The sequence below is a fragment of the Diabrotica undecimpunctata genome, chromosome 10 (genome assembly GCF_040954645.1).
Source record: "Diabrotica undecimpunctata isolate CICGRU chromosome 10, icDiaUnde3, whole genome shotgun sequence".
In the NCBI taxonomy this organism is placed as follows: domain Eukaryota; kingdom Metazoa; phylum Arthropoda; class Insecta; order Coleoptera; family Chrysomelidae; genus Diabrotica; species Diabrotica undecimpunctata.
In genome coordinates this window covers 13,569,156-13,596,840 of record NC_092812.1, presented here as the reverse complement: position 1 = coordinate 13,596,840, position 27,685 = coordinate 13,569,156, and the positions used below count along the sequence as shown (strand labels likewise).

Here is a 27,685-nt window from a genome sequence, read left to right as displayed (position 1 = left end):
CTCACTAACATTCAACACTACTGCTTGCTACCTCTCAGGAACCGCCAGAGAACAATCCTTGTTCCTCTTACAGATTTGGAAAACCAACTGACTGCTATCTTTTCTCTCTCCTCAATCTCGCTAAACTTTCTCCCACACACTTATCCCACCTTTTTCAATCTCCGCCAATCACAACTCGTCACAATTCCCCCATTTCTTCATTTCGATAACAAACAAATTTTTACCTATAATTATAAATTTCCTAAAACTTATTTACAAATAATATTTTTCTATAAATCTTAAAACTAACAAAAACCTCTTTCTAAAATATCTTCTATTGTCTTTAATCACTGCACTAATGCATTTGTAAAAACCCGTTTCAATTTGTCTTTTGTTTCACTTAAACTTATGCGGGTCACTCAAGTTTAACAAAGAAATGATTGATGTAAAGCTTACATTTTGTTTGGTACAGGTAATTCAAGGATTTAATAACTTTCCTTCTCCGAAATGTTTGTTGGATATTATCCTACTTATCTGAATTATTTTAATGTTTTTGAACTTTGAAATATTTTTAAACAAACCAATATTTTTCTCGATTTTACATATCATAACAATATATATATCTTCTTCTTCTTCTAATGGCGCTACAACCCTTTGTGAGTCTTGGCCTGCTTAACAATGTTCTTCCATTCTGCCCTGTCGGATACTTTCCTTCGCCACTGCCTGTCTACCTGTATATATATATATATATATATATATATATATATTTATATATATATATATATATATATATATATATATATATATATATATATATATATATATACAGTCATAAATGAGGAAGTATTCAGAAGAGCGGGCCTTCAGGATACGGAACTTTTTGATGATGTACAAAGAAGACTGCATATTTGGAGCTTATATTGCGAGAAGAACGATACACTTTTCAGCAACTAGTAACAGAAGGTAAGATGGGTATACGCCGTAAAAGGGTGTCAAGGCTGCGTAAATGTTGCCAATTGACAGGAATTCACAGTTATAAAATATTTTGCAATGCTGTAAATGCACGGCAGTTTAAGAGAAAAAGGAAGATAATAGAAGATGGAGCTGAATAAGCCCAGATGAAAAACCAAAAAATGAAATTGATTACATATTAGCCAACCAGATATATATTGTATCGGTAGTCAATATAATCAGTCTGGGATGTGACCACAAATTAATAAGAGCAAAAATAATAACCAAAAAAATTAGAAAGAGACAAACGAGTTATGCAAAAAAGAAACCTAGCTACTAACGAACTAATGCAAAACAGTACCAATTACTAAAAACATCTTGAACCTAATCCAAAACCAATAAAAGAAAAAGATATAAACGATTTAGAAGAAATAATAAGAACAATATTAATTCTCTCTCATCACTCCTGATCCCCGAAGGGAGTGTGGTGGTCATCGTAATACCGTATTTTGTCTGTCTCCAAAGATCTCTGTCTTTGGTTATTTCTTTTCACTTAGACATAGGTCTTTTGGACATTCCTGCAATTTGATCGATCCATCTTGTTGGGGATTGTCCTTGTAATCTTCGACCTTCTACCGTTCATTGGATAATTTTCTTTCCTATAAGCTTTTCCATGTTTTCTGTATCTGCTCTAAACATGTCCAAAGTATTTTAATTGTTGGATGTGGACTTTGCTGGATAGCTGTTTGCTGACCTTTGGCTCATTTAAAATTGAAATATTTATCCTGTGGTCGGTCCAAGGAATTCGTCACATTCTTCTCCAACAGAACATTTTAGTGGCATCTATCTTTCTTCTTTCCGCTTGAAGTAGGGTCTAAGATTCACATCCGTATGTCAGTATTGGGAATATTAAGCAGTTGATCAACCTCATTTTTAAAATTCGTAAAACTTGAGAGTCCTTCAATCTTTCCTTCGGCGACTTTTTCTAAATCACATCTACGTTTTATCTTTTCCTGTAGTGATCTTTTGTTTGTGATCAATGATCCCAGATTTAAATATGAGCTCACAATCTCAAACCGGTCAGACGTGGTTTTGTGTCAATGATTGTTATATAGTATATCGTTGAAATACTTTCGTTTTTAACCATAATCCGTCCATAATGAATTTTCTTGCACCAAAATTTATAGATTAGCTGCTTAACTACACAAATTCAAACTCTCTTCTGTCCAAATCTAATGAATTTATAGGTACTGTTTAACTTTTAAAACCTTATTTTATTCTTCTAACTACGTCTAATTGCTAAGTACGGCAAATTTAAATTTGCCGATGCTTCATTTGGACTAGCCGAAAACTGTACCTTGCGAGCGCAGGATGAAATGTTATTTCGGGATGGATAAGTACTTAATAGTGGTGGACGGACTGGCTTTTCTGGTATTATATCGATCGATTTGTTTTGTATTGATTATTTTTATTTTCTAAATTAATACTGTGATAAGTTACTGCTACCGTAAATAGTTAAAGGGTTTTTTGATATATTAGAAGTTTTTTAATTAAAGTGTAAACAAATTCAGGTAAATTATACTAAAAAATGCAAGCTATGGGAGAAAATGTAAGTATTGATAAATCTGATATTGTAAATTATATTTTGCAAAATGGTTTTTACCGCTATCAAAAATAAACTCTTGTAAGAAACTAGGTACGCTGCTACAAATTGTAAACACTAATGTCTGTGCAGCAACAGCAATTGCTAATGCTGAGGAAAATTGAATTATTGCGTAGGGATATTGGACAAATTACGGAATAAACTCGAAGAGTAAGAACTCGAATAGTAATTAAAACAGCTGAAGAAATATTTCTAAACAGTCCAAAACACCCACAACATATTTCAGAAAACAACACAGCTCAACACTGTCTGAACACATTAAAACAAAAACTCTCCGTTTATTCAGGTCGCCTAAGGAGATACAAAGTTAGTAACAATCGGAAATGTGACAATATACTTTTTGAGCATACAATGAAGGCTTTTTATAGAAAACTGAATTCTACTGTAGAAAATAAAAATAAATCTTACCCAAGCCAAGAAGAAATTTATAAGTTTTGAGGAAACCAACTTTCGACGCCAGCTACTCATAACAACAATGCTGGATGGATTAAGGAAACGACGAGTAACTGTCAAAACTACAGTAATATTCCCTATGAACCTTTCACCACTGAAGAACTCTCGAAAATTATCAAAGCGCTTCATAACTAGAAATCTCCTGGACCGGACGGAGTTCAAAACTTCTGGCTAAAGAAGTTTTGGAGTATACACGAGCTTTTAACAATATTAAATGATCATGTTATTTCTAACCCGCAGGAAATATCGTCATTTCTTACTCAGGAAACAACTTATTTAATACCGAAAAATCAAAATAACTCCTAAGATCCAGCCAAGTACTTCCCAATTACTTGTCTTTCAACTTTGTAAAAATTGGTCACATCCTGTGTAGCCCAGCGTATCTACCAACAATGTTCTCTAAAAAATATCATAGAGCCCCAAAAGAAAGGATGCGCTAAGAATTCCATGGGCTACAAAGAACAACTTATAATCGACTCAGCCATTTCTAACCAGGCTTGCACCAAAAAAAGGAACATTTTTACTGTCTTTACTAAGGCCTTTGAGTCAGTACCGCATAAATGGATTGTAGGTATATTGAAAATATATAAAGACGATGATAGTATATTAAACTTTTTAAAGTATATAATGACGAAGTGGAAGACTTAAATTTACCTTCAAATACCCAATGAAAACAACATCGAAACTAAAGATATTCCAACTAACCGGGGACCTTTTCCAGGGGGATTTTTTAAGTCCAATTTGATTCTATTTAGCGATTAACGCACTATCTAATACACTGAACTACGTTGACTAAGGTTTTAGCATCAAAAATAACAATACTGTTGTGGAAAAACTTAATCATATGCTGTATATGGATGATTTGAAATTAAGGACTTCCAGACCTGGATCAGATGCTGAAAACTATAGAAACATACTCAAATTATATCAGTATGCACTGTAAACTAGACAGGTGCCGTATTCTATATATACGAGTAGTCAGAGAAAAGGTTCAGCCTGGAGGTTTTGATATGCAAGATGGTCAAAATATCTAGGTAATGGGTAAAAATGATATATACAAATACCTCGGAGTAAAGCAAGCGCAGAAAATTGAAGATAAACAAATGAAAACCGAACAACTTCTGAGTTTGTGCGAAAAGTAAGACAGCTAAATCGGTCATATCTTGATTGTAAAAATCTGTTTAAGGCATTAAATATGTACCTGTTCTGCGCTTAGCTACTAATTTGTTATTATAAAATGGTCAAAAGCGGATAGAGAAAGTCTTTAGCCGAAAGTAAGAACACTTCGCACAAATGAGCAAAAACACCATCCACGCAGTGCAGTAGAGAGACATTACCGCGGTATCAAGGTGAAAGAGGACTTTTGGATATAGGTGAGCAAATATATAAACGGGTTGCTAGTTTAAGAACTTATACTCAGGCGCAGGCTGAGATATCTACTTTACATCGAGCAATTTGCGCAGTAGATGACACAACACCTCTCAAACTGAGGGAACAAGAAATGTGCATAAACAACCTAAAAAAAAAATGGGCACCTGGATTAGTAAACCTCTGCATGGATGACATCTCAATAAGGTCAGCCAAAAATATGTCTACAATACAGCGTCGAACCATTGGTTGACATCAGGAAAGATGTTTACCGAGACAGAGGGTTTCCTACTTACCATTCAGGATCAGATTATTTCGACTAAAAATTATCTAAAATATATTGTTAAAGACCCTAAGGTCCAAAACGACAAATGTCGATACGGATAACAAGCCCAACAAACCATCCAACATCTTAACAGGGGCTGTCAGGCGTTTGTCAGAACTAATTACAAAGAAACCCATGACTTAGTAGAAAATATTCTTGACCTGGGACTTCCCTTAACTGGGATTTCTCTAAAACGACCATCTCATTTATTATTAATATATCTCTGACAGAATGCTTGAAAATGACAACTATAAACTTTACTGAGATCTTACTGTACTGACAGACCCACCAGTGGCACATAATAGACCGGAACAAATACTAGTTAACAAACTGACCACCAAGTACAGAGATCTGGAAACACGAATAAAGTGACAATGAAAAATAGAAAGTACTCAGACGCTACCTAATATTATCTCTACTACTGGATTTATTCCGAAGAGCCTTTTAGAGAACATAAAACAGCTGGGTCTCTCCCATAAACATCTCTATAAGAGTATGCAAAAAGCAGTACTGCTCTCAACATCTAGATGCGTAAAAATTTTTGGGTGATACTCCAACGTACCAAGTCACCTAAGGCTCGATAACATGGAAATAGTCCCACCAGAGCTGAATCCTTTTGATGTCCTAGGTATGTGGGATGAGCATATTGTTCCCTTAGAGGGAATGTGAGCCGTATGAGTAAATCTGGATAATAATAGTAAATAAATTAAGCGAAACTGTACCATTTAAGAACACAATATCCGAACATCAGTTTCATATTCATCAAAACTATTCTACAACCTAACAGTGTCATAGAATAGTAAATCAAGTAGTTTGAGAAGTTTGAAAGAAAACTAGCTATATGTATTTTATTCTGAAATCCTATATTAACGAACGTTCGTTCCAAGTAAAAATCCTTCCTGCTCTAATCTTCACTGTTGAGATAAATATTACAGATGACGTTCTAGTGGTGACTTTTAGCGATTATACAGCCGCTATAATTTCAAACAAAGACTCAGACACAGCATCCGAAAAGCTAAAAAATTTTTTTGCAAATATTAGAGTAGGTAAAAACTTAGGTAGGTAATATAAAAATAATAACCTGCGCCCTAATGCCGTACAAAAATATTGGTACCAGAAGTAGATACATTCTTTGATTTTCGGAAAATTTTAGCAATTTGATACAGTACGGCATTCATACACATAGTTTCGGATCGTTATTTAGATTACTTTTTTTGCAGTGCCGTACATATCGGCTGGTACATGGGTGAGAAATCTAGGGGGCAGTCTTTGATTTTAACCCCCATTTGTCAAGGTTATTGCAAAATGTAATAATATATAAAATCATACTGAGAGCCTGGAATGAGGAACAAATCTCAGAAGAGTGGTGTATTGGGATCGTTTGCCCGCTACACAAAAAGGGCGATGAATTAGAATGTAGAAACTATAGGGGAATAACCCTCCTTAATACAGCATACAAAATATTTTCGAGTATTTTATATGGTCGCCAATGAATTTAATATCGACACATACCATCTTTTCGTAGATTTTAAATCGGCCTATGATAGTGTCCTGAGAAATAAATTGTATGAAGCCATGGATGAATTCCACATCCCCGATAAACTGATAAGATTGGTTAAGGCTACAATGCGTAAAGTTGTTTGCAAAGTCCAAATACAGGGCGAACAATCACAGGCATTTGAAACGCATGTTGGGCTGCGACAGGGAGATGCGCTGGCGTGTCTCCTTTTCAACATAGCTTTGGAAAAGGCGGTCAGGGATGCCCAAATAGACAGCAGAGGAAACATTTTTAATAAATCATCCCAAATTTTGGCATATGCAGATGATGTTGATCTAGTTGCACGCACAACACGCAAGCTAGAAGAAATGTATACCACCTTGTCAAACGCCGCAAAAAATATGGGCCTGCAAGTAAATGAAAATAAAACTAAGATAATGGCATCAACACCCAACAATAGAGCCAGAAACATCGGCCACCAATTCATGGTTGATAATTCTACCTTTGAAGTGGTGGACAAATTCACATACTTAGGCTCCTTGATCACCAAGGAGAACGTCATGACGGAAGAAATCAAGCCAAGAATAATCCTAGCAAACAAATGCTATTTTGGACTGAGTAGACATATGAGAAGCAGAAACTTAAGCCAAAAAACAAAAATAACCATCTACAAAACCCTTATACAACCAGTGTTGACATATGGGTCGGAGACATGGACCATTTCCAAGGCAGATGAAAATCTCCTGCTTATATTTGAACGAAGGATCCTGAGAAGAATATTTGGTGGCATCTGTGAAAATGGTGTTTGGAGAAGGAGGTACAACTACGAGATATATCACAGACATAAACATATATTTGGTGGTAAAGACGTAGTATCCTTTATAAAAATAGGAAGACTAAGATGCGGAATTTAAGAACATGGTTTAAGAAAACCTCAACGGAGCTGTTTCGAGCCGCAGCGAGCAAGGTCATGATTGCCAATATGATTTCCAACATCCGAAACGGATAGGAACCAGAAGAAGAAGAAGATGGGCAGGACATCTGGCAAGATCACAGCAGAACAACCCTCCTAGAAGAATCCTTATGTCATAACCTGTGGGAAGTAGAAATAGGGGTAGACCAAAACTCAGATGGAGGGATGGTGTAGATGAGGATGGTAGACAAATAGGCGCAGCAAACTGGCAACAGTTGGCAATTGATAGAACTGACTGGCGTAATAGACTTGGGAAGGTCGAGGCTCTTTTATAGGGCTGTAGCACCAATGATGATGATGATTGCAAAATGTACGGCATCAATCCCAAATGATAATTTGATGCGCAAAAGAATTCTTGGTAATTATGCCTTCTAAAAGTTATGGTTCTTGCTAATGTTTACAAACAGTTACCTGTATTTGGTAATATAATTTTTGTATTTGCGGCAAACTAGTTATTTCTTGTACGGTAGTCACTTTTTTAGTAAAATATAACAATAATTAAATTAATTTATAGTCGGTTATAATAAGGAGGGCCTGCGTAGCGCAAGCGGTAGGATGCTTGCCTCGCATGCCGGTGGTCCGGAGTTCGAATCCTACCGCCGGCAAGAATAACTAGACATTTTGAAAAAATGTCTATAGGCCCCACGTCGACTCAGCCTGAATAAAATGAGTACCTTGGGTAAAACCAGGGGTAATAATAGGCGGTTGAAGCGTAGCACTGGCCATGTTACCTTCCTTGTATACCGTAGGCCCTAGATATAGTAGACTACCCTGCTATACTCCCAAAGCCGCGAACGCCGTATAAAACGGGAGACTATTATATATTATAATAAATCGGACAAATTAAAAATTAAAAAAAAAACAAGAAACAAAAATTTGAATATTTTAAAATACCCTGTGGTGTATGTTATTATATTTTAAATACTGTGACTGTTATTAGTTATTCAAAAGAAATCAAAATGAAGAAAAAAAAAACAATGCCGTACATTTTGATTGTACGTCATTTGATCCATCTTCAAGGATTTGTCATCAACTATCTTTCAGAGCCTTCAAAAAACTGTATAAGATTTTTATTTGAAATCTATATTTTTTCACAGATAATAGCAGCAAGTGTTTAGTCTTTTATTTATAGAATGAATAAATGAGTAGGTCAATAACATATATTAGCATATACCTCATTTTGTGAAAGTGTAAAAATATATAGTAGTATATAAAAGTTTAAAATTAAATATAAAAAACATCGCTTACCTGCATTTTCATTGGATCTGTGTTGACTTGACACATGTATTGTCCTCTGTCTTCTCTTTTAACGCCCCGTATATTCAACGTCCATGTGTTGAAGTCGTTGTGTGTAACAGATAATCGCGCGTTGTTGGTAATAACGTGCTCGTGTATAGCTAATATTGCCTTGGTATCAGCCTTTATCCAAGCGACCTGATTCAAAATGAAATTTGTGAACAGTTGTGGTGAACAAGCTTTTATTGGATTAACTTTTATTTCAACGTTAGAGTACAGTGGTGAGTTTTTAATCAACGGATTCTTCAATCTCAGGATATTGATGACATCTGTTGGTTCGAGGGAATACTGAAAACGCACGAGATTTTTCTTTAACAGTTTTTTTTAATTTGAATTCCTTTTCAAGCTGACAATATTCGCTCAAAGGCCAAATAAAGAAGTAAAACCGACCATAAAACCATTGATACCGATTAAATTTGTTCATTACATTACGACACTTGAGATTATTAAAGCTATTTGACATACATTAGATATACAGAGTGTTTCTTTGTGTTTCTATGTTAATAAGTTAACTAGAAAAAGGGGACACTTACGTGATCTTAAAAACCGCATACTTATTCAATAAAAAAGATACTGGGTGTTTTATTTATTTTGCCAACTTTTTATTGGGTTTATAATTATTTTTTAACCACACTGAATATTTTTTTTATATTTGGCACGCGAATAAACTTCGCGTGTCCAATCGATTAATTTATTTTCAATTTTAAGAAATCCAGGTCCGCATTAATAAAATGTTCTGACTCAAAAATAACACCCTGCATATTCGAGTTTTTTAAAAAGGATTCTGCACTTGAAAGACGATGAAAAACTAAATTTAGTGGTCTACTTTGAAGTTTTGACAAAATGTTTTTTCTGATAAAATTTTGAATTTGAATTCTGAAATTATGTGAATTGCGAGAGCTCGAAGTAGAAAAAAAAATTAGTGCGACTTAATTTTAATTATTACCATTATTTAATCTAAATTGGTAAAATGTTAACATTTTAGTGTTTTTTTTATTATGTGCGACAAATAATTCATAACCAATATTCATCTTTAATTAATGAATAAATAATAACTTGTCCCCAAAAAATACATAGGGAACAATTTCCAATGTTGTACCACTTAACATATTTTGAATTTTAATTTGAAAACTATACATCATATTTAACTGAACGATATATTAGAATAAATAATAAACATTGACACACATACATGATAATTTCTGTAACTTGATATCATTGATTTTACTTTAAAAAAAGTATGTTTTCCTGGTTGTTTGCAAGTGGTACAATTTATAAAACTAGTTGCCTTTATTGCACCATGAGTTTCCTTACTTGTACCCGTAGTAACCTTATATAGAGAGATCAGTGTATAGTAAAATAGATTTTAATGTGAACACCATTAATCATGGTTTAGTTAATACAATTTATTTTACAATATCAGAAATTATTCAGTTTAAACGTACATAATATTTTTATTTACATTCAAAGAAAGAAAAAGTTTGGGTTCCAGTTTGGACTCCTGCACAAAGTTAGTGGCTCCATGAACGGTATTTGGTACATTGGACCATGCCTTCAATTCTTTTTTCCTCGTCAATTGAACAAAACCACTTATCAATGCACATCTCTATAACAACGTCAAGTTGATCTGTAGCTGTTTAGCTAATTCTAATTCAATTTTATAGGAAATTCCCATCAAAACCATTGCCTTTTGTGCTGTTCTGTTCTTGAATTTTTGTGAGGGTTCAGTATCACGAAAATTGAAGCAATTGAAATCAATTAAACTCCCTTTAGGAGTGGGTAGTTCAGGTCAGATTATTTCGTACTCTACATTAGCTCCTGTTATAGACCTAAGTGGTTCCTTGTTTGTATCATTAGACTCTTTACTTTCACCATCTGTTAGAGTTTTATTGCCTTCATGATCATTTAAATTTTCAGCCGCACAAAAGTTATGATCTTTGAAGACCATGCGATTAACATGCCATACTCCACTAGTTCAGAAACCATTGACTGCAATTTTTTTGCTTGCTGCTCTCTCATAAGCTTTAAAAATCAAGCTAGCTACGTGAGGTTGTGTAGTAATACATAATCCGGGGTTAGAACGAAGCCACTTTCTAATTGTTTAAGTGTAGTAGCCTTTAAAAGGCTTAAAGAATGATCTATCCAAAGGCTCCACGCGATAGGTCGTATGCCCAGGCAATTGTAGCAATATTACACCGCGCTCTCTAGCACGTAAAATTGCTTCAAGATTTTTGGAGTGCCCATCCAGTACAAAAAGACTTTTATTTCTACTGTTGGGTTTACAGAATCAATAAAATGCTGGAGCCATTTTACAAAGAGATTAGTCATGTAGCCTGATTCTGATATCTCAACCATACTACCTGGTGGAGCACCAACCCTGAAATCATTGTTCATTCGCTTCCACTTAAATATAATCATATGTGGAACGTAAATTTATAAAGCACTTGCACAGCAAACAACTGTCGTGTTGACTCCACGTTCTCCACTGGACACTGACAAAACTTGCCTTTTACCTTTTTATACAAGAACATTTTGGCATTTCTTTTGCACAGTGCTGACACCCGTTTCGTCAACGTTAAATGTGCGAGATGCATCAATAATATTCTCATCAACGATTCTTTCCAGAAGGTCGAAGAAAATGTAAACATTCATTTATGTGGTATTTGATTTCTCCCGACGATTTGAAATGAAAGCCGTCGAACATCTATAATCTTGAGGCCAAACATCAATGTCTCCAGTTTTAAAATGTGATCAACTAACTTCTTCTTTAACTGTTGGTAACACACACCCTCGACCAAAAGCCTTTGTTTCTTCATTCGCCTTGGCATTGGTTCCCTTAAGGTATAGCATAATAAATTTCTTAGTATAAAATTTTCTAAGACGCCTCTGGCCCAAGTATAAATGTTTTAAAGTTTCTCTGTTTACATATTGTGAGGTAAAAGAAAAGAATTCCAAAATATGGATTTATTTATTTGTACCTGTTAGTTTTAAAACTGGAAATGTTTCAAGGTTATTTTGCGATATCGTTTGAAGGGTCTGGCGAGCTGAAGCGTCATAGTAATACCCTATGTGGTAGGCAAAATATTTCGTTACAAAGGTGACGGAGCAAGGTAGGCTTAGAGACTTCACACTTCCTGCAGCATTCATTTAATCCCATGTCTCCATTACGAAATGTTTAAAGAGCGCGGCTCATTTCGTCCACATTCCAAGTCCCATATTTTCCTTTGAGCATCTAAAACACACAAGAACGGTGTGTGTTATTTATTTATTTTTGAAAATAAGTAGGTCTGAAATACCCAATGGTATCTAAAATTGTACCGGTACAACTCTGCGTGGTACAATATAGGAAACTTGCACTTTATGTAAGTAAACTACGATTCCTAACCTAAAAATAGTCCGGCAAAGGGAAACAACTCAGTTTTATACATGCTTTTCTTGTATTTATGAATTAAAATGGTTTGCACATAGCTTTACAGATGCTGTACCCTTACGTATGGAACTAGAAAACTATACTAAACACCATGAAATACAAAAAATTTGATAAAACAAAATCAACAAATGTGAACGTTGTAAAAATGCAATACTCAATTCTAGGTAGTAATTAGTTCCACTAAAGTTCTGGCCTCCTCATAAAGGATAAATACGGCGGTGGTACCCAACTTCTTCCCAACTTTCACCCAACTTTAATCAACGAAATATCCTAAACATTAAAAAAGCGAAAATTTGTCGAAAAATAACTATATAAACTTATCCAAATTGACCACCACCAAAAACTTATTTTTGATATATTATATCTGAATAGGGTACAATATGAAATGTAAAGAGAATATGCCTTAATATTTTTTAATTTTATTAACTTGGTGTGCAGTGACAATGACAGGATCTATGTGTACGGTTTTTGTGATGGTAAAGGAGGAGCTGCTAAAAGAAAATATGAAACGCGGGTTCTTCAACGAAGAATACCAAGTTATTGAACTTTTGGAAAGGTATATGATTATTTAGAAGACACGGTCGATTTCCAACCGTAAGACTACACTAACGTAATGAAACACAAAACGACAGTATAGATAATAATTCAAAAGTGTGTACCCGACGAATTGGTCATGCTCTGCAAATTCCGCATACAACTGTCTAGTGAACACTTAAAAAGAATAATCTGCATACTTACCATATACAGGAAGTACAAAGTTTGATACGTGGATATTAAATACTCAGAATTCATTTTAGTAGATGGATCACCCGAAATCCAAGGATTGTAAACAGAAGTTTATTCGCGGATGAAGCAAAATTCACAAGAGATGGGGTCTACAATCTCAGGAACTCACACGTTTAGGCAGAGAAAAATCAGAAAAGTAGATGGATCACCCGAAATCCAAGAATTGTAAACAGAAGTTTATTCGCGGATGAAGCAAAATTCACAAGAGATGGGGTCTACAATCTCAGGAACTCACACGTTTTGGGCAGAGAAAAATCGATTTGCCACGAGGCAAAGTAACTCACAACATAAATTTTCTGTTAATGTATGGTGTGATATATTTGATAAAAAATTGATAGGACCAAATATTTTACCTTCCATCCTAAACGGTAAAGTGTATTTAGATTTTTTAGAAAATATTTTATCAGTTTTTGTGATTATTATATTTAGGTATATTTAAAATCCAAAATTATATCTAACTTATATTGGAATCAAACTGCCAAGGTAAGAGTTGACAACCAGTATACCCAAAATATCAAAATACAGAGAGGAGTCCGCCAGGGTTGCGTGCTGTCCCCACTACTTTTCAATGTCTACAGTGAAGCGGTATTTCAAAAAGCGCTCTCAGACTCAATAGAAGGTATATCTATCAATGGAGATGTTTTGAATAACTTAAGTTTTGCAGACGATACAGTAATAATGACGGATAACAACAATGATTTACAGAACGTAATGCAACGCCTTAATGAACGCTGTCATGAGTAAGAACTGAAGATAAATTTAAAGAAAACTAAATGCATGATCATGACTAAATCTGCACATGCAAATATCCAATTGACTATTGAAGATACTGCAATTGAGAGTGTTAATAACTATAAATACTTAGGAACATGGATAACATCAGATGTAGATCAAACCAAAGAAATTAGGACACGCATTGAAATAGCACGCGCATCATTTTTTAAACCTAAAAAGGTTCTTTGTTGTCAGGATATAAGGTTAGAACTACGCCTGGGAATGCTTCGATGTTACGTGTTCTCTACTCTTCTTTATGGCTTGGAAGCGTGGACACTTAAACAAGTCCATCTGAATAAGTTGGCCGCCTTTGAATTTTGGTGTTACAGAAGAATCCTACGAATATCATGTATTCAAAGAATGTCAAACGTGGAAGTAACTAAAAGGATAGGAAATGAGGCGGAAATAATATTAACTATCAAAAGAAGAAAACTTGAGTACTTAGGACATGTAATGAGAGGGCAAAAATACGTATTATTACAACTTATTATGCAAGGCAAAATCCGAGGAAAGCGAAATGTGGGAAGAGGAAGAATATCCTGGCTTAAAAACTTAAGAGAATGGTTTGAATGCAGTAGTGCAGAACTTTTTAGAGCGGCAGTCAACAGAGTAATATTATGAGTAGAACATCAACAGGAGCACAGGAAGCATACGCAGAGTTAAAAACACAAACGAAAAGGCTAGGTCTGGAAATTAAAACAGAAAAAACAAAAATAATGGTACAGACGAGAAGAAATATAATCCCACAAAACATTATGCATGAAGATGACATTGAAACAGTTGGAAAGTTTACATACCTGGGAGTAGAAATATATGCCGATGGAGCAGAGGATGGAGAAATACGAAAAAGGATAACGCAGGCAAACAAAGCTTATTTTGCCCTCTCCCATATATTTCGGTCTAAAAGTGTCCACCGAAATACAAAGATGAGAATCTATAAAACTTTAATTCGGCCAATAGCATGTTATGGCAGCGAAGCATGGGTCCTGAAAGAAACATCCAAAAACAAACTCGACACATTCGAAAGAAAAGTACTGAGGAGAATACTAGGACCTGTGAGGGAAAACGGAATCTTCAGAATTCGATATAACAACGAGCTCTATCAACTGTATAAGGAAACACCCCTGTCAGACTTCATTAGAATACAAAGATTGCAATGGGCCGGACATGTGATACGAATGGGAGAGGATAGGCTACCAAAACGAGCACTGAACGCCAGAATGCAGGGAAAGAGACCAGTTGGAAAGCCAAGAAAGCGCTGGGAAGACACAGTAAGCAGCGACGCACAAGCACTTTTAGGAGTCCGTGTATGGAGAAGAGCAGCCACAGACAGACAAGGGTGGAGGCAAAAAATAAAGGAGGCCAAGGCTCATTTTGGGCTGTAGTGCCGTAGAAGAAGAAGAAGAAGTCAACAGAGTTCGCATAGCCATTATGATTTCCAACCTTCGATAGAAGATGGAACTTAAAGAAGAAGAAAATCCAGAGTTGATAACGATGAAATACATAGTAGAGAAGAACTTCTTGAACGGATTCAAGACGCCTTTCAAGAAATGAAAAATAACCCAGACGAGATTAGGAAGTCACTCACACATATTATAAAAAGAGCAAGACTTTGCCTTGAACAAGGCGGTGGTCATTTGAACAATTACTTTAGTTTTGATAATAGTTACTTTCTTGCAATTTTTGTTTGTTTAATTTTTAAGATACTTCGTTGATTAAAGGTATATTTTATATTTTTTATTCTTAGTGAACTGAATTATTTATTTAATAATAAAAACTGAATACTGGTTATGAATTCTATCGCATATAATAAAAAAACACTGAAATGTTCGTATTTTACCAATTTAGATTAAATAATGTTATTAATTAAAATGAAGTCGCGTTAAATTTTTTTTCTACATCGAGCTCTCGCAATTAACATAAATTCTGAATTAAAAATTTTACCCGAAAAAAACATTTTGCCGAAAATTCAGAGTATACCACTAAATTTAGTTTTTATTCTCTTTTCAAATGTAGATTTTAAAATTTTAAAAAAATCTAATATACAGGGTATTGTCTTTGGACAATTGAATTAATTGAATTAATCAATTGGATACCTTAAAGAATATTTGCGTGCGAAATATAAAGAAAATATACAGTGCGTTCAAAAAGGTATAAACCAAATAAGAAGTTGGCAAAATAAATAAAACACCCAGTATCTTTGTTATTGATGAAGTAAAACACAGTAAGTATGGGATTAAGTGTCTTCTTTTGACAGTTAACGTATGTTACTTTCCAAACGAAACACTCTGTATATTACCAATCTCCTAAAATCTGTAGCGGAGTTTGATTAAAAATTATGTTATGATCTATTCAAAGTCCTTTATAATTAATGCTGTTTGTTTATACATACAGGTACTATATAACTAGAATATAGAATGTAGTGTCTACAGTTGATCTATTCTATCAAAAACCCTTCACTGACTATGTATTTTTTTATTTATCTTACTGGCAAATATCCTTGTTAACAGTTTAGCAAGGTTTGATAGTTGAAATGTGTAGTATTACAAAAAGACTCTCATCTAGGGATTCACCAATTTTTTAGTGGAACCATTCTTAAATAAATAATCAAAACGTCAAACTCAAAACAAACGTATTTTACCTGTAGCTTAAAAACTTGTCTATTTAGAGATTTGACGTCAACAGAGAACTTCTTTCGAAAAAACGATAAACAAAATGAGATACGCTTAATTAAAATCGGATATTAAACACAAAAGTAATTGCAAAATAAAAAAAACATCGCTGTTTTTTAATATTGTTAATAACTTTGTTTATAATTTATTAAAATGTGTTGAAATATACCTGAACTTGAAGGTATCATCCGGTTTAAATTGTGCACAAAAAATGGTCCGGATCGGTTGAATAGTTTTTACGAAATTTAATTTGTTTATAAGATTTTTTTTTAAAAATGAGCTAATTTCAAAAGCCTGTCCAGATAATTCGACTATTTTAACCTAAGGAAACAAAGTTTAACCCTTATCCGGGCAAGGTGGGCCCAACGGGCCCGAGACGCCAATTTTTTATCATAAACTCATAAAAAAAATTTTTTTAGAAGTATGTTTCTTCAAATTAGTCATGAGCTATTCTAATTTTTTTAAACTTTTTTTCATAGCCTATTAATATACGTCAAATTATCTGGACCGGCCTTAGAAATTAGCTCAATTGAAATTGAATTTCACAAAAACTATTCAACCGATCTGGCCCATTTTTTGCACATAATTCAAACATGATAAGATTGTTAAGTTTGTGTATATTTAAACCAATTTTAGTAGATAATAAAAAAGTTATTAACAATATTTAACAACAGCGATTTTGTTGTTTATTTTGCAATAACTTTTTTATTTATCATTCGATGTTAATTTAACATATCTTATTTTGTGTATTTTTTTTCTGATAAAGTTGTTTTTGACGTCTAATCTCTAAATAGACAAGTTTTTAAGTTATGAGCAAAATAATGAATTTGGCGTTTTGATTTATTTCAAAAAATATTTTCAGTAAAAAATTTATGAAGAAAAAAATTTTCTTATACTACACATTCCAAACTAGACATGTCAAACCCGTTTGTACAATAATAACGAAAAATTCTTATTTTTTACCAACTTGATTGGTCTAATATTATATTATATTAAAGTAAAGCAAATCATGAATGTGTTGTTTGTGTGAGTCCATTTCAAATAGGTAAAAGAAATAACATTAGACTTTTATATAAAACCCACAAATTGGTAAGAGATAATCTATTGAATTGTAATAATTAGAAATAAACAAAATACTACTTACAAAATGCCGGTGAATTTTTAGACAATGATTCGTGATACATAGTTCAAACTATCCTGTATTGCTGATAATGGGTGATATTCGGTTAATGTTATTCTGACAATTAACGAGGAAGTTTCTTGAGGGGAGAGATGTTAACAAATGAAATAGGAGTAAGGTATATGTGATTGTTTGTTAAATGAAAGTGATGTTTTATATTATTTAAATTATTAAAGCTATTTATATTTATTCAAGAGATATATTTTAGAAATGTGTGTTAATTTATTGAAGTTTTTTACACTAAGAGGACAGTTATATGACAATGAATGAAATTAGTTGTACTATTTTGTGGGTGTGCAATTTCTTGTACAAGAAAGTCAAAGTTTTACAAGTCAAAGAAATTGCACACCCACAAAATAGTACAACTAATTTCATTCATTGTCATATAACTGTCCTCTTACTGTAAAAGATTTCAATAAATTAACACACATTTCTAGAATATATCTCTTGAATAAATATAAATAACTTTTAATTTAAATAATATAAAACATCACTTTCATTTAACAAACAATCACATATACCTTACTCCTATTTCATTTGTTAACATCTCTCCCCTCAAGAAACTTCCTCGTTAATTGTCAGACAGTTACAATATTAACCGAAGATCACCCATTATCAGCAATACAGGATAGTTTGAACTATGTATCACGAATCATTATCTAAAAATTCTTGTACAGGCATTTAAGTAGTATTTGGTTTATTTCTAATTGTTACAATTCAATAAATTATCTCTTATCAATTTGTGGGTTTTCACTTTGTTTGCTAATCCAATTTTATGCATATTAATAAACACAGACATGTAGTATTGGCATAATTACTATAACCTTTTTTGATCTATATCCTTTCATACTGAGGATGTTTTGCAAAGTTTAGAAAGCAAAACCGGTCGTTTTGGTAGTAAAATTAAATTGATTGTAAGTCTAATTTTATTTCTTTTACCTAAAGTAAAGCAGTTTATACTACTACGTTATATTTTTTATTTTTGCTAACCAGTGTTTCAATTATCAATCCACTAAATTACTTACAGTGAATTGAGTGCGTTTTGTCTGGACCGCTTGCTATCTAACTGGAAATTACACTTATCCCTGAAAATAACTGGATTTGAAATCTGACAATTTGTACCTCCGTCTAAATCTAACGTCTAGAATATTTACAGCCAGCTTTCAGTTCTGATAGTCATCAACTTTATTTTTAAAAGAGTACTCTTTACACTATATTAGGCATTATATATTCATATTCTGCGTAAAATTTTGGACATATTTTATATAGTTAGGTATTATATATCTAAATTTATATTTTTTGTGTGTTTTTACATTTTTTTAATTTTGACAGATAGGATTTTGAACATTAGTACGTCATGTGTATAGAAACACATGAGTTTACACTTTCTTGAAAATTTATACACAAACTGACTAAATACGGTTTTTAAGCATTTTTATCAGAATTGTATTTGTCAATCCAGGTTGTCTTTAAATGGTATGTCATTTTCTAAAATTTTAATTGGCAGTACCTAAATAAATCCCAAAAGTGGTACCAATTGTTATAAACAATTTTTTTAAATGTTCAAATAAATGTTCAAATTTGAATATTTTGATTTATAAGCAGTCACATTATAAAATTATTAATAATTATTTTAAGTCGAGAAATCTAAGATTTAGCTTAAATTTGAGTAGTCATAACTTTTTAGGCGGTGCATATTTCTCTAACAGTTGCATATAAATAGAAAGTTTGAACCGATTTTGACAATTTACTATTAAAAAATGGAAATTTTTTCTTGTTTCATGTCTTAATAAGCAAAAAACAAATAGCTTCTTGAAAAATCAAAAAACCCACGGCCTGCTGCACACTGTCCGTCAGTACAGGTGTCATTACGCGCACTTTGAGCGGTATTTAAAATTTTAAAATCATCATCATTCTCTCTACCACATGTCCTGTCTATGCGTCTCCTCCAGGTCTTTTTTGGTCTTCCTCACTTACTACTTCCAGGAACCAGAAGATCAGCAATTTTTCGTATTGAGTGATTAACGTCTCTAAGTTAAACATAACCATTTCTTTTTAACTGCTCAACATTCAGTTATGTACATCATAGCTAGTCTTATGGCGGTTTTATAGAATTTTCCATTCAGTTATATTGGAATTTTTCTATCACAACACACCACTCGTCGGCAGACTGCCAAAACTGACCAAGTCAAAAAATTTCATTTTGGTGTTTATTGATCAAAATTATAATATCTTTACAATAAAAAATGCTCAAGTCGCAACATAAATATGGTTGCCTAGTCTTAGGTATGTCTTTGAATGCTAAAGTCACAATTCTGGTATTCGCTACTGCAAAAACTGACCAAGGCGACTTGGTTACTTTTTTTCGGTAGATAGTTGTTGTTGTTAAACTTGTCTGGTCAATTTAACTTAAGTAGACGTAACGTACAAGTATACGTAATTTTGGTCATAAAATAATTATATAATTTAGCTCTCCAGGCCTAGAAGGCCCATGGCTTGGGTTACTATTCTTTTCCATTCTTTTCTGTTTATTGCTTTATTTTTCCAGTTTGGTATTTCAAGTTTTTCTATGTCGTTTTCAACATCCTTCTTCCACCTGGTTTTCGGTCTGCCTTTCTTCCTTTTCCCTCCTATTCCTCCCATTAGCATTCTTTTTGGCAGTCTCGTGTTTTCCATCCTTTGGATGTGTCCCAACCATCTCAGTCTTTGTGACTTTATGATCCCTACGATATTCGGTTCTCCATACATCTCCTCTAATTCCATATTTGGTCTTTTTATCCATATACCATTCCATAATTTACCTCCAAATATTTTCCTGAGGACTTTTCTTTCCCAGACTTGCAGCAAGACTTGCTCGGATTTGTTCATTGTCCATGTTTCACTGGCATATAATACAATAGGTCTTATTACTGTCTTATATATTCTTATCTTAGCCCTTCTAGATATGTTTTTGCTTCTTAATACATTGTTTATTGCAAAAATACAACGGTTACCGGCCATAATTCTCGTTTGGATTTCTTCCTTCATATTTGGTCTTCTCGTGAATGTTGCTTCTAAATACTGAAATATTTCTACTTCTTCGAATTTATATGTTTTTTCATCTGTTATTACTGTCAGATATTGTTCTTGTAGGTAATCTCTTTCTGTCCATTCCATATATTTGGTCTTTTCTTCATTTATGTACATCCCTTTCTTTTTCGCTTTCATTTCTAATCTTTTTATTATTTCTTTTAATTCTTGCTTACTTCTGGCTATCAGTACAATGTCGTCAGCGAATGCTAAGCATTGGTGTTTTCTTTGATATATAAGTCCTGACATGTTGATTCCAGCTTCTCTGATGGTAACTTCGAGGACGATACTGAACAACAGCGAGACAGTGGGTCTCCTTGTCGCACCCCCTCGCTGACCTCGAACTTATTTGTTTCTTCGCCATTTATTTTAACCCTATTCTTTGTTTTTAGGAGTGTCACTTTTACCATTCTTATCAGTTTTTCACTAATTCCCATTTCACGTAGTGCTTTGTATATTTCTTTGCGTTTTATCCTATCGAACGCTTGTTTAAAGTCGATGAATAGGGCCATTGTAGGTTTCCCATATTCGTAGCTTTCTGCTTGTATTTCGCGCAGTAGGAAAATTTGATCCACTGTGCTGCGCCCTCTTCTGAATCCACATTGATATTCCCCTATGTCATTATCTATATTTTGAGATAGCTTATATTTTATATATACTGCAAGTATTTTATATGCAACATTTAGTAGGGCTATTCCCCTGTAATTGTGGCATAAACTTTTGTCGCCTTTTTTGTGAAAAGGGCACAGTGTCGCTTCGGTCCATTCCTTCGGTAATTTTTCTTGTTCCCATATGTCTTTTAGCAACTTTTCCAAATGCTCAATTAGTACTGGTCCTCCATATTTAAACATTGCAGCTGTTAATTCATCTCTTCCCGGGCTCTTATTATTCTTTAGTTTCTCTATTATTTCTTTTATTTCTTTTTCGTTGGGCGGTATTTCCTCTATTCATTCTTGATCGACATTTTCCTTCACTTCTTCTTCCCCTTCATATTCAGTTGTGGGAATTTCATTTAAAAGTTCCTCAAAGTGTTCTTTCCATCTGCTCAATATTTCTTCGTCACTTACTAAATTTCTTCTACTTTTGTTTTTGTAGTGTACAGGTTTTCCTTGGTACCCCTTTTTCTCATTTTTCACCCCTTGATATAAGTTTCTAATTTCTCTATTTTTATAGCTCTGTTCTATACATTTTAATTTATCTCCATTGTATTTTCTTTTCTTAGATCTTATTATTCTTTTGGCTCTTTTCCTTTGTTCATTGTATTTTCTCTGTTGTTTTTTCTTTTCATATTTCATAAAATTTCATCATTTCATAAAATAATTGCTCTAACGAAAAGAAATTAAAAAAATGTGTTCCAGGGGGAAATACATAACCTTAGTGTGTGCAACAAACACAACAAATGAAAGTGCAGTAAACATTACAGGCATTACAGGTATCTAATTATTGATATGTACCGAAAGTTAGGTTATAGGTTAGATTTATATTTTTTATTGTACCTATAATATGATTTATTTTTAATAAAATATTTTAAATTATGCCGAAGATGCTGTTTTATATAAATATACGAATGAAATTATTAGATATTATCGATGTTTTCTTTTGTTTCAGAACCAACTAAACTCAATAATAGTTCAACAGGTGGCAATCAACATAGAATAACTAACAAACTACATGTAGATGCTGAATCTACAACATATTTACGTGACAGATCGAGTGGTACTGAATCAGAACTATTTGGAGTAGAAAGTGATGATAATTACATTGCAAGTGAAGATGCAAGGAAGTAGCGAGGATGAAGTATTAGTAAAATAACCAAGATGGAAAAAAGCTAATTCGGAAAAATGGAAGAACAATATTAGAAAACAGAACAGATCGTTATGTATAACCTATATAATCAAAACTGGTATTAAAAGTCCAAAGAAACCACAAAAAGTCAACTACCAAAACTGTAAGTTTCAATGTTCAACCAGTTTTTCTGAAGACGAACGTCAAAAGTTATGCACAAGTTTCTGGAAGTTGCAGTACCAAATCAAAAGTACTTCATTTTATCTGTGTTTCGTGGACTAAGCCAAAATATCGAAGGTTCCATACTGGAAGAGGCACTAAGAAGGGAACGTCTAGGAAATATCATTTCCAGAAGAATGAGAAAAAAAAATTTAAGTTTGCAAGGTATTCTTTCTTAAAACTCTTTGCATTAGCCACGAGCCTGTTAATACAACTTTGAAGGGAGCAAATGAATATGGATTGTTTGCTACTTCAGATAGTAGAGGTCATCATGTGCCATCAAACAAAACACCTAAAGACATGATTGTAATAGTAAGAGAACATATTGCCAGCTTTCCTGCAATGGACTCCCATTATTGCAGGAAATGGTTAAAGCGTCAATATCCAGATCCAAGCTTATCAATTTCCAAGATGTATGATTTATACGTCAACAAATGCAAAAGAAATGATAAACAATACGTTTCAGAAATTACTTACCGTCGTATATTTGGAAAAGAATTTAATTAATCTTACTTTCACCCTAAAAAGGATCTTTGTGAAGTATGCTAGAAACACAAAAAAAAATTAATATCAGATGAAGATCACTCAGCTTATATTGCGCGACGTGACGACGTAAATCAACTCAAGTGCAATGACAAGGTTAGAGCAAATGCAGATACTAATTTTATAAGTGCAACTTTTGATCTACAAAGAGTTTTAAATATTCCAATGTTGGACGTTTCTCAAATGTATTATACAAGGGAGTTATGTGCCTACAATTTAATTATTTATGAATCTGCGAAACCCAAAAATGCTTATTGCTTTTCCTGGACAGAATTAAATGGTCAAAGGGGAAGTTGGTTGTGAAATAGAAACTGCTTACACTGCTGGATTAAACGTATTCCAACTACTGTAAAAGAAATTAGTGTTTTTTCTGACAGCTGCAGTGGACACAACCGAAATCAATTTATTTCTTCTCTCTTTCTCCATATTATACAGCACATTTTGATGTTATCCAACATAATTTTTTGGAAAAAGGGTACACATACATGAAGGTGAACTCAATGCATTCTGCAATTGAAAGAGCAAAGAAAAATGTATGCATCTTTACACACAATGACCTTTTAAACGTTTTCCGACTTGCACGTTAAAAACGAAATAAAAAGAAAAGTTCTAGTCCCTATAACATTCACGAATTAAGATTTTCTGATTTCATTGACTTAAAAGCTCTAGCAAATAACGTGATTAAAAATAAAAGAAAAGATGAAAAAGGTAACAAGGTTGAATGGTTGAAAATGAAATGCATGAGGTATGAAAAGGCCAATTTAGGATGTATTTTATTTAAATACATTATATAAGTCGTTGTTGCCAATTGCGGAAAAGAAGAAAAACAGTTTGCTTAAACTCGTAACAAGTAACATGATTTCGCCTGAATATCACGATTGGTACTTTGCCTGTGAATAATAAAGCGCTTGATAGAGTTCCAGAACCAACAGTGTCAGATTCAGATAGCGATATTGATGTTATTTAATTTTATTGTATGTAACTAATAAATCTCTACACTACAGATAACATTTTATTGTTATTTTTATCGCTAGTTACGTTCATTTTGCTAAAGTTTGTCATGTCCAAGTCATATTGGTTAATTTTATCTTACATCGGAAGTGACCAAGTCATATTTATTGCATTTTTGTTGGTATATCATAAGAGCTATTTTATTATCAACTGCACTATTTGCTTCTAGATGACAAAGCCCAGAAACACAAAACCTTCAAAACTGTGTAGTTATCATGTTCGATTTTATAGTTACTTCTTAAATGTTACACTTAATTTTCTCGAAACTACCTAAACATGACTTGGTCACTTTTGACAGTATGCCGACGTCGCATCTTTATACTTTATCCATCCCACAATAATTCTTCTGAATACATCTCCATCTATTCCCCCGTTGCTCCGCAATACCGATCCTAGGTAATTAAAACTATTATTTTTCACAATCATTTTATCACCCAAATATATTATTCTATTTGTACTAACTTCACCTTTAAACGAACATTCCAAATACTCTTTTTTTGTCCTACTCAGTTTTAAACCTTTCTCTCAAGATCTCCACTGTTCCAGTTTTTGTTCTAAATCGCTTTTACTATTTCCTACTAACACTGCATCATTAGCATACATTAATTTAGCACCACGGAATATTACTCTGTAGTTTGGCTGTTATTTGATCCAAAACTAAATTAGAATAAATAAGGACTAAGCACCGTGCCTTGGTGCAATCCTACTTTCACATGAAATTTATGAGTCTTTCCCACATCTGTCCTAAGACAAGTTGTTACTCCCTTATACATGTCTCTCACAATGTTTACATATTCACTGGGGACTCTTTTCTTATTGAGTGCCCACCACAGAATCTCACAGGGAACGCTATCATATACTTTCGAGCGTTTGTTTTTTAATTCCTGTATTTTTCCATCAACTGCCTTATAATAAAAATTGTGTCTGTAGTTGATCTGCCTTGCATAAAGCCACATTGATTATCGGATATTTCGATTTCTTCACGTATCCGTCTATCAATTACTCTCTCCTATATTTTTATGGTGTGACCAAGTAGTTTTAGGGCCCTGTAGTTTGCACATTGTTGTTGTACATCTACCTTATTTTTGTAGACAAGTACTAATACACTGCTTCTCCATTCGTCTGGCATTTGTCCAACTTTCATAATTCCATTAAATAGACCTGTTAACCAGTTTGTCCCTGTCTCTCCTAATGCTTTCCACACTTCCCCAAGAATATCATCTAGTACAAAAGCTTTTCCTTTCTTAATTTTTTGAATTGCTTGAGTCACTTTTTCGTTTATTATTTTGGTCACCATTTCTGTTACTGTCTTCGTTAAATTAACTGGTTGTCTGTCAAGTTCTTCATTTAATAACCCGTCAGAGTACTTTTAACATTTATTTTTAACATCCTTTTCGTGAATTACTCTGGGCCAAAATTAACCGGCCACCTTAAAAATGGGTAATTTTTTATTTCTTATATCTCCTGAACCTGCTGTCCGATTTACGTGATTTTTTTTTAATATGTTATAGCCTTATTCCTTGACAATATCTTTATAATAATATTGGTGCTAAACAGGTAAATTTTCAGTGTATACCGGGTGTATGAATCAAACTGTTTTTTGTTAGAATACTGAAATTAAATCGTAACTATAGCCTCATGCTTTCTCAACATTTTGTTTATTGATTCATTCGCTTATGTTGGATAATACAAAAGTGATGTGCTTTAACAACTAGACATGTTTTTTATCAATTTTTATCTCCGCGGAAGAGAAAAAATAATCTTTTTTAAAAAAAGTCATTTGTTACAGTAAAAATCCAACGAATAAAATCTTCGAAGAAAATTCAAATTAACAATATTTTGGAAATCTAAGTCTAATTGAAAAAAAAATTGGGTGTCAATAATGGGTGTTGCTGCCTCTAGCCCTTAGGACTTCTTGAAGCCGGTATGGCAATCCATTTATGATATCCTGGATATCACATTAGGGGATATTGTGCCACTCCTCTACCGCAGCTGTCTTCAGCGCTTCAAAGGATGCAGGGGCTGGTACTCTTGCTCTTACCCGTCTTTTGAGATTGTCCCAGATATGCTTAATTGAGTTAAGATCGGGACTGTGTGCTGGCCATTTTAGAACTTGAATCCCGACCTAATTAAGGTACTCACGGGTAGATCTGGCTGTATGGCAACGTGCATTGTCATGCATTAGTCTAAAGTTATCACCAATGAATGGTGCAAAAGGCATGATATGGTTTTGGTGAACTTCTTGCACGTATTCTTGAGCATTCACACTGCCTCTACAGAACACAACAAGATCGGTACGCGCTTTTTAAGAAATACCTCCCCAAATCATTATTGATCCTCCTCGGTAAGCCACTGTTTTGGTTATAGCGCATGCAGCAAACCATTCATTTTGAGGGTTATAGACACGTTGGCGTCTATCTGGACCTTTTAGGGCTATTCTGCTCTCATCTGAGAACAGTATATTCTTCCATTCCGCCATAGTCCAGTTAGCATATTCTCGCGCAAAATAAAGTCTAGCCCTACGGTGTTGTGGTTGAAACTCTAAACTAAAATTTTCAGGCGAGTTTTGAAGATTTAAGACATGCTCACTATGCTCCTCAGCAGTTAATAATAAAGAATTTACTCGCTGGCTGTCATCTTTCTGATTAGAATAACCTGGTAAATTGATTTGAATGTTATTTATAGTAATATTTCACTACCTTGCTTTCTTATATCACAACTTGCAATGAAGTTGTAACAACTAACTCAATAATTTTTTTCGGGAAAATCATTGTAAGTAGTAAGTTGATTGACTCAAAAATTATTAATTTTTTATATTCGATATATTTGAAAACCTGTCCAAAATTTACGTAACATCAAAAAATATAATATCATATAGGGTGTTCCATTAAAAATAACAAAGTTGATGTCAACTGCCGATTTTACTGGATTTTATTTGTAAATATTTTAAACATGTACATCAGATAGAGTAATGTAAAAGTACGTTGAATCCTTTTTATCTTTATGTTTATTAAATGGTATGTACAACTTTTAAAAAACTACTAAAACTCACCATTGTACTGAAACTATTAAATTTTAAAAATGTTCAAAGAATCCATTTGTTAGAGCATCTAAATTAATTTTCGTCGAAAGTTTTTATCGGAAAAATTACCAAAATATTGTTAATATATATTTTTTAAAGTAATTTTTATATTTTCTATACACACACAGATTCTTGGATCGTTTTTAAAACAAATATCTACGTTTTAAAAAGTACTACTTATAAATCAATGAAGTAATAACTAATTTAAGATAATGTGACCGACATTGTTGTAAAAGTCATGCATTTATACATAAAGAGGTAAGAATCTCTGGTTTTCTAGAAAAAACATGTAGTAGATTTTTTATACACAGTTTGTTTCCAATGTAAAATGTTTTGTTAGCGACTCGTCACTCAATTTGAAGAGTTGAGGTTTTGATAAATACAGTACGTTAAGTTTTGGATTAAATATTGCAAACTACATAAAGCGCTAAAATCGGCAACATAGTGTAGCACTACGCTACCGTAACCTTAGCCATTTCCATTTCAATTAATGTATCGAGCAAAAAAAAGGGCTCTAATTATACGGACTAGCTATTGAACTGAACGCCTTGTTTCAAAATCAGTGCTAGTTGGCAAGCGATATGAAGCAGAACTAGATGAGAATAAACACAAACGGTATTAAGTAGAA

At 33.3% G+C, this 27,685-nt stretch overlaps 1 protein-coding gene across 1 annotated transcript in view; it reads right to left on the bottom strand.

The window, feature by feature from the left end:
- The window catches only part of LOC140452340 (lachesin-like), a 985,903-nt gene that overhangs the window by 350,601 nt on the left and 607,617 nt on the right, over positions 1-27,685 (bottom strand). Inside the window, exon 4 of the mRNA XM_072546526.1 lies at positions 8,459-8,644. Within this exon, the coding sequence (XP_072402627.1) occupies positions 8,459-8,644 (186 nt within the window). The remainder of the gene's footprint in view (positions 1-8,458; positions 8,645-27,685) is intronic.